The 12,569-nt window shown below is 39.6% G+C and overlaps 1 protein-coding gene across 4 annotated transcripts in view; it reads right to left on the bottom strand.

The window, feature by feature from the left end:
- Positions 1-12,569, bottom strand: part of XKR4 (XK related 4) — a 427,714-nt gene that overhangs the window by 170,556 nt on the left and 244,589 nt on the right. For all 4 annotated transcript variants that reach the window (XM_065519236.2, XM_065519239.2, XM_065519238.2 and 1 more), the window contains exon 2: positions 3,400-3,599. In XM_065519236.2, the coding sequence (XP_065375308.1) occupies positions 3,400-3,599 (200 nt within the window). The remainder of the gene's footprint in view (positions 1-3,399; positions 3,600-12,569) is intronic.

The raw sequence follows: 12,569 nt of genomic DNA, 5'->3' as shown, positions 1-12,569 counted from the left end.
CCTCTCTCCTTGTGAGGATGTGGGATTGGGACTGGAAAACCATAACGGCGTGTAAACTGGAAACTCTCTGGAAGTACAGAGAGCATTACCCTGTGCAGGTACAGCCGTGCATGCAGTCAGGCCTCCTAGTGTGTATCTTACACTCCACAGGGAGCTGGCTCTGGGACATCCCAGATCCCGTGGAGAGCAGCTGCTGCCCTATAATATGTCCAAGGTGACTGTGGAGTGTGAAGAGCTGGATGTTCAGGTTCAAGACTCAGCTTTACCCTCATTCCTGCTCTCAGAACAGACTCCAAACTGTCCCTCCTGGGCCAGTGCAAATGGAGGAACAATTATGCTCCAACAGTTCTCCCTGAGCCTGTCAGCCTCCAGCATGAGGAGGCTCCTCTGACTAAGTGACTCCATAAGGAAGGAGAAGCAGAAAGATTTTCACAGCAGCTGACAGCGTTCTAGGGCTACCCAGCTTCCACAAAGAGAATACAATTTCTAGCATCAGTTATAAAATGTCATATTTCTTGTCTGATTTTTCTTATTGTTTTAAAAACACTGCAGAGAGTGGTGGATGGTTGAAGTTGGGTTTAAAGAGCAATTTTCCTTCTATCCTAAAAAACAGTAATTTTAGACAGTCACATGCAGAGTGATCATTCTCTCCCTGCTAAATAAGAATGGTTTAGAGATTTTAATTCAGAGCTATCTGCAAATCCTTTACAGATTTCATGCCTATTGATTATTTAATTCAGAGCAGAGGGCTGCGTTTTCACATGTAAATCCCAATATTTTTTTTTAACCATTGAAGATGTTGGAAAATACATGTCAAACTAGGTTATTACATTTATTTTTCTTTTCCTAAAGGGAAACTGCTCTGTTCTTAGAACTCACATCAATTTAATTTATCAGCTGGTTTGTTTGTAAGTGGGATCATCTATCAGCAGAGGGGTATTTAGAAGCCATCCCTCTGAAGACAGGTGTCTCTTCAAAATGCAAAAGGAATCACATGGTGTTTCATGGGCTGGTCTTCCTTGGCTGGAGGGTTTGTCATTGTTTTTTACTGTCAGATATTTTCACTCTTTGTTTTGTAACACAACTGTCTACCCACCTCCCTTGTTAAAAATCAGTAGCAATAAGATCAAGGTAGTGGGCTTATTCCTCCTCTTGACTCAATGACTTGCACTGATCCTTAGTGATATTTGGATCAACCTATCTTTTGACCACCTTGGGAATGAAACAGAACATAGTTTCCCTACGCCATTCTGAAACTTGACGGCAAGGCTTGCCTTGGCTAAGGACGAGGTCTGGCATTCAGCGCCTACAGTACACCTGACATACTTGTGTCAAGCTTAGTCGGTTAGCTGGGGACACTAGATGTCAGGAAAGAGCCAGAGACTCAGAAAACATAACTCAACACTTGGCTGCTACGTTTAGGATCAATAATCTGATTAAAACTAAGGATTGCATTTTCCACATTTTTTTTTCTGTACAATTTTATGTATTGTTCTTAAACTGAAAATGTGACCTCATTTTCTTAGATCCCTCTCTCACCTTCCCTTCTCTATCTCCATCATCTTTGTAAGAAAAACCTCTCCATAATTTTCCAAATATTTTAGAAAACTAGTAGAGACACTCAGTGACCTCAGGCCATCAGAAGGTGACTTGCAACCTTGCACGTGTGCTCCTGAATTTTCCCCCTCTACAGAGTTCCCAACTGTATAATTGTACTAAGGAGTTGCCAAGTTGTTCTGGAGATGAGCACTAAATTCTTTGACAGAGATTTAGTTTGATGTTGCCTTTCAATTTCATTTGTATTCTGGCTTACAGATCATTTCCTAAAGCATATACCAGGCATTATATGCCTATTGGGAATTCATCGATTCAAAGATTGAATAGAGTTGTCAGGGAGTTTGGAAATCATCCAGTTTAACTTGTGACCTTTACATTTGAGCAACCTGGGGCCCAGAGAGATTAAGTGGCTGTGCGAGGTTTTATAGTGAGGTAGTGAGACAACCAGAGCCCAGGCCTCCGCATGCCTAGCTCATGGTCTTCAACCACCAGACACCACGAAACACAGTCATCCACAACTAATTCACACGGCCTTCTGCCTTCTCCGTGCTTTTCTGTTTTTCTGTGCAAATACTCCACTTTCCTCTTCTCCCAATTTGCTTTCCAGCAGCTGAGAAACATACATCGTGGATCTCTTTGACATTCTTCTCAAACTTCTTGGACCAAAGCTATTCTATTGTGAAACCAGGGTTGGGCCAGGAATCTATGAATAAATGGGTCACCAGCTACCAGTACACATTTTCTCTTTCTTTTCCTATGCAGGTAACATGCGCCCTGATTCTGTCCCCCAAACTAAAGCACTCAGCTTAAACTAACATGCTCCATGCCATAAAAAGTTATAAGGACAGTGAGGAGATTCCCCAGACCAACCAGAACAAAACTCAAGTTGGAGCATGACCCATCTTGCACAAGGGAGCAGCATGTGCCCAGAGGGGCGCACAGAGGCCCTGCTGAGATCCAAACAAAACGAGCACTTTACAGTACTTAACTGTGTAACAGCATCTATTTAGTTACAGGATTGACAAATTAATAGGAAATGCTTTCCTTAGAAAATGCTCTCTTATCCATCATCCGTGTGCCCATGTATTCATCTGCCTACCCACCAGTCTGTCTAATCTTGCTAACTTATTCTAGAAAGGATTTGAGCAGCAGGCTCTAAGGAAATGCCTGGAAGCTCTGCTGTAACTGGAATAGTCCCACTGATGAGATCATCAAATATGGGAGAGCACAAAGATATTAATCTGATAATAATATCCATTTTATAAAACATCATAGTATATAAATATTAATAAACATTGACAACTTTTTTTCCCATATGACCTTCTTTCCTTAAATATTAGGGTAATCTCTACCACTTCCTTTTAATCTCTTTTTCTCATTGTCTCTCTCTCTCTCTCTCTCTCTCTCTCTCAACATCAAAAGGAAATAGTAGGAATTACTCTGATACTATATATACACACACACATACGTACACACATATGTATATTAGAGAGAGAGAGCGCGCTACTGCTTTCTTTGCAACTTTTGGAAATTATTCCATTATAAAAACCAGAAAGCCTCAGTTGACTGACTTTATCCCCGTATCGACCAAGTGTAAAATCATAAAGATTTTTTTTCCTACTAAGAGGGCAGCTGGAGAGCAAAAATGCCCTGTCTTTCAATTAATCAGTCATGAGAAGCAATGGTAGGAAAACATCATGCATCATTCACAAAACACATGTAAAACAGCAGACATATCACAGGTCTATGTCAACAAAGGGCATTAGGACAGTTGCTCGGATTGTGACAAAAGTAGCCGGTCAATCTTTCCCCAAATTCCAAAACCAAATTGCAAGCCCTTACCTTGGAGGGCCTGTAAGCTATGAGTCTGTACGATAATGCAGAGCTGCAGGACCAGCTGTGGAGCACTTTCCAGAAAGGTGGCTAGCAAATGCAGCATACTCACATCCGCATACTCATATACCATTTTCCAGTAAAACCTCCATCTGTCATTCTCCCCACTCTGTCGACTTCGAATACCTAAGTATATTGTGTGGAAATATCTAGAAAGAAAACATGGAGAATAAGAAAGAGATGAGTGATGATAGTTTATAATTCAAACTCCAGGGTTGTTCTTTTCTGCAAGCCACCATATGCAAGCTAGCACAAGAAACAATTACCTCGGGGGCTTATGAGTTAAAGTCCAACGTTAACTGCTTAAGAGTACCCATATTTGTAAATGCTCACTTTGAGAAGTCAGCGCAATTTTAGTCCTCATAAAGACATTCTGCTCAATTGCAATATGAAGAAGCGTGAGGTGGAATGTGGTGGAAACTCAGGTGGAGAATGGGTTTGCTACTTTAAAGGTCTACATACATTCTTTTTTGTCAGTTTCTCTATGTGCCCAACAGTGTTCATGAGGGGGTTTCTCCTAGGACACAATGAAAGCCTGAAGCACCAAAATATATGTGCATGTAAACCTTCTTATGCCTTTAAAAACCACTTTTTATTATTGAAAATTCCAAACATATGCAAAAGGAGAAAAAATAAAGTAATGCATCCACTATACCCTTCACTCAGGTTAAGTACAGTTGATCCTTGAACAGTGAGGGTTGGGAGTTGAAATGCAGTTTGTAGTAGTTGAATGTAGTTGAAAATCTGCATATAATTTTTGACTCTCCACTTCACTAATAGCCTATAGTTGACTGGAAGCCTTATCGATAACATAAATATCAACACATATTTTCTATGTGTATTATATACTGTATTCCTACAATAAAGTAAGAGAAAAGAAAATATTAAGAAAATCATGAGGAAGAGAAAATATATTAACTATCCGTTAAGTCGAAGTGGATCATAAATGTCTTCATCATGATCTTTACATTGAATAGGCTGAGGAGGAAGAGGAGAGATTGGTTTTGCTGTCTCAAGGGTGGTAGAGGTGGAATAAAATCTGCCTATAAGTAGACCTGCATAGTTCAAACTCGTATTGTTTAAGCATCAACTGGAGTTATCAACATATTGCCAATCTTTTTCATTTGTACCTCCACTTACTTCCTGTCACCAAAATATTTTAAAGCAAATCTCAGGCATTGCCCTATTTCATCTATAAGTATTTTATTAAAAATAATTTTAAAACCAGTATTGTGATCACACTTACAAATAAAGACAGTAATTTCTTAATAGTATCAAATCCTCAGTGTTCATATTTTCCTGATTATCACAATTTTTGAAGTTTGAAATGCAGTCCAAACAGGATCCACATATGATGATTATTTGATATGTATCTTAAGTCCTTTTTACAACATGAATTACCCTTCCATGTCTTTTTACATTTCTTGTGTATTTTTCATTGTCTTGATTTTAATGATTGCATTTGCATGGTGTGGTGAACATATCCATCCTTTGTGTTTTCTGCAAATGGCTAATTGGTGTTAGAATTTTGATCAGCTTTAAGTTTGATTGTCTTCGGTGGGTGATGTTGTGTACTTTCATCAGGAAGCACATCAGGGTTAGTTGTTCTATTTTATGATCTTACCATATACTGACGATATTGCAATCAAGGTTGCAAAATGGTGATATTCAGAGGCCATCATCGATCTTCACTTAGTTGTTAGAATACTTCTCCAGCTCTCTTGCCAATGTCTCTACAGTATTTGGTTGTCTGGAGCTTGCTCTGTGGTAGATCCCTCAAGAAATGTACATAGAGACAATATTACCTGAGCTCTTGCATATTTATAACAGTATATTGTTATCAATCTTGCCTTGGGTGAGTATAGGCTCTTTTGGTTACATAGACCTGAAAGTTTCACAGTTTTAGTTGGAGATTGGTACCCACTCTTAGAGTCTGTGAATGAACTGCATTTACCCAGTGCAAAGATTCTCAGATGCCAAGAGCGAAGGATAGCAGGGATACAGCAAGGAAGTGCAGGAGCAGAAAATCCAAGCAACCTTTTCACCGAAAGGTTAGGCTAGATGGATGTAGAATTCATGCATATTCCATGCAAGGTCCAAGATCTGCAATTTATTTATTTGAGCACTTTAACTCTGTCACTTCGTTGTTTACTAGCCTCGTGTTCTTATGGAAAAGTCTGAAAGAAATCTGATATTCATTCTCTTATAAGCTACTTGATCTTTTTGCTTGGATGTCCCAAGCATATTCTGTTTCTTTTTAGAGATCTATGGTTTTATTAGAATGTATCTTGATATTGGCTGTTCTGCATCAATTTTCTGAAGAATGTGATATGTATCTTCATTATGTAGCTTCAGGTTCCCATGTGTATTTTTAATTTTTCTTGAACGATAGCATTCAGTATTTTTTCTAATCCATCGCTTTGTCTTTCTCCTTGGAGGCCTCCTATTGATGATATATGCTATATCTTCTTTATTCTGTGTCTAACAGTTTCTCTTGAATCCTTCTAATCTCAAATTTCTTCTTGATTTTAAATTTTTTCCTCCTCTTCATCTTCTACTCATCTTCTAATTATGGTGTATGTATAGTGCCATATCCCTTCTAGTTGAGTTTTCATTTCTGTCCTGCTTTTTTTCTTTATTTTTTAATATAAAATTCTAGGCCGGGCATAGTGGCTCACACCTGTAATCCCAGCACTTTGGGAGGCCGAGGTGGGTGGATCACCTGAGGTCAGGAGTTCAAGACCAGCCTGACCAATATGATGAAATCTCTCTCTATTAAAAATACAAAAAGTATGAGATCACCTGGACACGGGAAGGGGAACATCACACACCAGGGCCTATTGTGGGGAGCGGGGAGGGGGGAGGGATGGCATTGGGAGTTATACCTGATGTAAATGACGAGTTGATGGGTGCAGCACACCAACATGGCACATGTATGCATATGTAACAAACCTGCACGTTGTGCACATGTACCCTAGAACTTAAAGTATAATAAAAAAAATACAAAAATTAGTCGGGCTTGGTAGTGCATGCTTGTAATCCCAGCTACTCAGGAGCCTGAGACAGGAGAATCACTTGAACCCGGGAGGCGGAGGTTGCAGTGAGCCCAGATCGCGCCATTGCACTCCAGCCTGGGCAATAAGAAAGAAACTCCATCTCCAGGAAAAAAAAAAAAAAAAAAAAAATTCTATTCTGATGAGTTCTATCCATCATCCTTTGTGTCATATATTACTTTTTTCTACTTATTTCTTTTACAAATTTTTCTAATTCTGATTTATATTATTCTTCATAGCTTTTACAATTTAAAAACTTTCTTTCAGCTCATTTAGAAGTATTTGCTTATGATTTTTATCCATTTTGTTCATGTTTGTGTGTTTTCTTTTTTTGTTTCATTGTCTACAGAAACATCATACGTCTTCTTACTTTCTTTTCATTGTAATAATGGGTAATTTTCTTGTTGTTAAGTTTTAAAAGTTAGTTTAGTTTCCTATACTTTTAGGAGGGATGAGTGGGCCAGGATAGCTGAGCTGGTTTCACAGCTCTAACACACTCTTCTGGCGTTCTCATGAGTGGTAAACAGAATCACTTGTTACTTTCTGCTATCAGCTGCCTCTGCTCCTCCCCGCTTTTATTTGGACATTCTCTTTCATCTCTCGTGGTTGTCCCTGTGCTGCTCAGTTTGGAATCTGTTCCCAGCAGATTCTCCTCAGTATGGAGACTTGTTTGGGAACAGCCTTCAGTTTCTTAGTTAATGGGATTAAAGGACACAGCCCGCTCCAGTAGCATCAGATTTGGTTGTACTGTGGCCTCCTTGGACTCACCCCTGCATTGGATTATTGAGAACGCCCTCCCTCCACGTCTCTCCTGCTCCTCTGAGCTTGGTTCAGGGCACTTCCCAGGGAGTGTCTGGTTCTCAGGGTCTTCCCTCTACTTTCTCCTGCATGGTTGTTGATATCACATTGGCTCTTATACGTTGTCACTAATTTGTCTCTAGGTAGTTACGGGGGTGTCTCAACACTGTTTTATCATCCACAATTCTTCAGTTTTGTCAACCTAGTTGCTCTGCCTATTTTAATTCGATAATTTTGGTAGACTAAAGAATGATGTTGCCATTGTCACCATATTTGCAGAACATAACATTTAAGAACACAAAATGGATGTAATCATTCCCTTGAACCTTGGGCTGCTCTGTATGAACTCTAAGGTGAAACTTGCTATTGTGCATTTTATAGGGACTTTCATGGGCAGATCTCTTTCTCCCATCGCTCCATGGCGGCAGCTTGTGATGAGGTCAGTGCAAACTGCTGGTGTTTCCTTTCTTCTACCTCCGTGGCTGTTCACATGCTCATGCTTGGAATAGCCTTGTAATAGCCTTTCCTGATTCTCTGACTGCCAGGCACATTTTTGAATAAATAGTCTCCTTTCGATCATCACCAATCATCCTTGAATACTCCATGCATATGCAACCTGTTTGTATTAGTTTCCTAGAGCTGCTTTAACAAAGTGTCACAGACTGTGGTTTAAACCACAGAAAGGTATTATCTCCCAGTTCTGAAGACTGGAAGTCTGAGATCAGGGTGTCATCAGAGTTCATTCCTTCTGAAGCCTGTAAGCAAGTGCCTGTTCCATGCTGCCCTTCGGTAGTTTCTGGTGGTTTGCTGATAATCTTTGTCATTCCTCCACTTGTAGAGGCATCATCCCAATCTCTGTCTTCTTCTTCACAGGGCATTCTCCCTGTATGTGTGTCTGTTTCTGCATCTAAATTTCTTCTTTATATAACCACACAGTCATATTGATTAGGAGTTACCCCAATGATCTCATCTTAACTTGATTATGACAAAGATCTTATTCAATTTCCAAAATAAGGTCACATTCACAGATATGAGGTTAGGGCTTCAACATCTTTAAGAGAGGACACAATTCAACCCTAACACTTTTCTATCAGTGTTTGATCTTGTTTACTCCATGACTTCTCCTCCCCTGTTTGGTGATTTCCAAGTCTGCATCTCAAACTCCAACCCTCACCTGAGATTCAAATCCATGTGCCCATCTGCTTTCCAGATTTCCCACAATCATATAAAAACAAACATATTCAAAACATCTTGTTAGCCTTGTTTCTAAATTTGTCCCATTTGCTATACTAGGAAGACACTTCCATCCATTAAGTTGTCCAAGCTGAATCTAGGGGGCATTTTAGGTCCTTACCACTTACATCTGGTAACTATATTCTGGAGCTTTTATCTCTTTGATGTATTTCTTTTCCTCTCCCTTTCCTAAAGTCAGATTCTTTGGGTTTCTATTTTGGTTCTTTAATCTACTAATGGTATGACTTTGGGCTTAAAATTTCTCTGCCTTAATATGTCCATCTCTAAAGGGGGAAAATCACAGTACCGATCACATAGGTTGACCTGGGAATTAAATGTAATAAAAGTGAAGGACTCAGCACAGAGCTTGGTATTAATAGATAGTAAGCATTCAGTAAATGTTAGTTCTTACTATTTATTGATTGACTTTGAAAACTCGAATGGTCTAACATTTAAGTCTCTAATCCATCTTGAATTAATTTTCGTATATGGAGTAAGGAAAGGATCCAGTTTCAGCTTTCTACTTATGGCTAGCCAATTTTCCCAGCACCATTTATTAAATAGGGAATCCTTTCCCCATTTCTTGTTTCTCTCAGGTTTGTCAAAGATCAGATGGCTGTAGATGTGTGGTATTATTTCTGAGGACTCTGTTCTGTTCCATTGGTCTATATCTCTGTTTTGGTACCAGTACCATGCTGTTTTGGTTACTGTAGCCTTGTAGTATAGTTTGAAGTCAGGTAGCGTGATGCCTCCAGCTTTGTTCTTTTGACTTAGGATTGTCTTGGAGATGCGGGCTCTTTTTTGGTTCCATATGAACTTTAAAGCAGTTTTTTCCAATTCTGTGAAGAAACTCGTTGGTAGCTTGATGGGGATGGCGTTGAATCTATAAATAACCTTGGGCAGTATGGCCATTTTCACGATATTGATTCTTCCTATCCATGAGCATGGTATGTTCTTCCATTTGTTTGTGTCCTCTTTGATTTCACTGAGCAGTGGTTTGTAGTTCTCCTTGAAGAGGTCCTTTACATCCCTTGTAAGTTGGATTCCTAGGTATTTTATTCTCTTTGAAGCAATTGTGAATGGAAGTTCATTCCTGATTTGGCTCTCTGTTTGTCTGTTACTGGTGTATACCATAAAAACCCTAGAGGAAAACCTAGGTAGTACCATTCAGGACATAGGCATGGGCAAAGACTTCATGTCTAAAACACCAAAAGCAACAGCAGCAAAAGCCAAAATTGACAAATGGGATCTCATTAAACTAAAGAGCTTCTGCACTGCAAAAGAAACTACCATCAGAGTGAATAGGCAACCTACAGAATGGGAAAAAATTTTTGCAATCTATTCATCTGACAAAGGGCTAATATCCAGAACCTACAAAGAACTCAAACAAATTTACAAGAAAAAAACAAACAACCCCATCAAAAAGTGGGCAAAGAATATGAACAGACATTTCTCAAAAGAAGACATTCATACAGCCAACAGACACATGAAAAAATGCTCATCATCACTGGTCATCAGAGAAATGCAAATCAAAACCACAATGAGATACCATCTCACACCAGTTAGAATGGCAATCATTAAAAAGTCAGGAAACAACAGGTGCTGGAGAGGATGTGGAGAAATAGGAACACTTTTACACTGTTGGTGGGATTGTAAACTAGTTCAACCATTATGGAAAACAGTATGGCGATTCCTCAAGGATCTAAAACTAGATGTACCATATGACCCAGCCATCACATTACTGGGTATATACCCAAAGGATTATAAATCATGCTGCTATAAAGACACATGCACACGTATGTTTATTGTGGCACTATTCAAAATAGCAAAGACTTGGAATCAACCCAAATGTCCATCAGTGACAGATTGGATTAAGAAAATGTGGCACATATACACCATGGAATACTATGCAGCCATAAAAAAGGATGAGTTTGTGTCCTTTGTAGGGACATGGATGCAGCTGGAAACCATCATTCTTAGCAAACTATCACAAGAACAGAAAACCAAACACCACATGTTCTCACTCATAGGTGGGAACTGAACAATGAGATCACTTTGACTCGGGAAGGGGAACATCACACACCGGGGCCTATCATGGGGAGGGGGAAGCGGGGAGGGATTGCATTGGGAGTTATACCTGATGTAAATGACGAGTTGATGGGTGCTGACGAGTTGATGGGTGCAGCACAGCAACATGGCACAAGTATACATATGTAACAAACCTGCACGTTATGCACATGTACACTAGAACTTAAAGTATAATAATAAAAAAATAAAAAAAATAATAAAAAAAAAGAAAACTCGAATGGATTCTTCTCATTGCTTCTAGTGTGACCTGTCTGTGACATGCATTGAATCCAATTTCCATCACCTTTAAAACCTCAGTTACTCCCCACTGCCTAGAAGATAAAACAGTAAAGTCAATCAATGCAAATGAAGGCACTTAAGTTGAAAACTTTTAGTTTAACCTTTCTTCCTAACCTTTGGCCTCTATGCCGCTTCCCATTTTCTAGGTTCCCACCCTCATTGAAACACTCCCTGCTCCTCGGAGATGAATCCACACCTCGCGCCTTTGCTCATGTGGTTCTCCTGCCCCGGAACGCCCCTACACATTCCTCATCATGCTGGAATCTCTGCTGTTTTGTAATACTCAAGAATTCCCTCTCGCTTGCCCTCTCTCCCCACCCAGGTAAAACTGGCCATTCCAATGTTTGAGCCCAACTATCTTTATTCAGACTTTAACCAGGGAAAAATAACATTGTTTTTGTATGTATTCATCTATGAGCTCATCTCATATTCTAGAATATAAACTACCAGAAAGGAAAGAATGTCATTTATCTTTGTACCCTTATAAAGAAACATCTGGCTCAGTTTCTGACGATTAATAAGCACTCAATTAACATGCATCCTTTTATGGATTCAATGAGTATGTATTGAACACATGCAATATTTGCAACTTTGTGTTTTTGTCAAAGGGAAATAGGAAGTCACTAGAGAGATTTGAATGGAAAAGTAAGGAATCTGACTTGCATTTTAACAAAACTGGTTATGGTGTGGAAAATAAAGGATAGTAGGGCCCGGGAGAGTTAGGGGCATTGGCTGGAAGACTAGTACAACAATCCAGGCGAGAAAAGATGCTGGCTTTAATCAGGGGGGCCAGAGATGTTGGTGGTGTGAAGATGTAAGAGTTAGCTATATTGTGAAGAAAGCACAGACAGCGTTTGCAGGGAGTGAACAAATGAATGAATAAATGCTCTACTTCCTTGCAGTTCTAACAGAAGTTTTAAATTCAAGACCTCCGTGGTCAGTAGAACTCCCACAAATGCCTCCCTGAGCTATTTTCTTTCTAGTTTTTACCTGGGAGGAGGTTATGTATACTCCTAGCTGTTTGCTTCCACAGGCTAAAAAGCTACAAACATGCTCCCCAGGGACTGGAACTCTTCTGGTATAATGAGACATTTGTTTTTATAGCACCTTGGCCTCACAGTTAATCTGATCTTGGTGACAGGTTTCTTCCCATAGAATAAAACAATAAGTATTAGGTTTCACAGAGTTTCACATAATAAGACACAAAATCAAACCTTCTAATAATACCCATGCAGAATTCAAACATCTATAAACCAAGGATGGCAAAAAAAAAAAAAAAAAAAAAGCAATTTTCAGGTCCTGGATGGGAAGTTTTTTTGTTTTCATGTTGGTAAACTATATGTAACATAACATTTACCATCTTAATTATTTTAAATGTGTGTGTGAAGTGTGAAGTGTGAAGTGCAATCACTTTGTTCTGCAAACATCAACACCATCCATCTTCAGAAGTCCGTTCACCCTAGAAAATGGAAACACTGGCTGGGCATGGTGGCTCATGCCTATAATCTCAGCACTTTGGGAGGCCAAGGTGGGTGGATCACTTGAGGTCAGGAGTTCGAGACCAGCTTGGCCAACATGGTGAAACCCCATGTCCACCAAAAATATAAAAAATTAGCTGGGCGTGGTGGCGCACGCCTGTAATCCCAGCCACTTGGGAGGCTGAGGCAG

The sequence above is a fragment of the Macaca fascicularis genome, chromosome 8 (assembly GCF_037993035.2).
Source record: "Macaca fascicularis isolate 582-1 chromosome 8, T2T-MFA8v1.1".
Lineage (NCBI taxonomy): Eukaryota > Metazoa > Chordata > Mammalia > Primates > Cercopithecidae > Macaca > Macaca fascicularis.
This window is presented reverse-complemented; position numbering and strand designations above follow the sequence as displayed.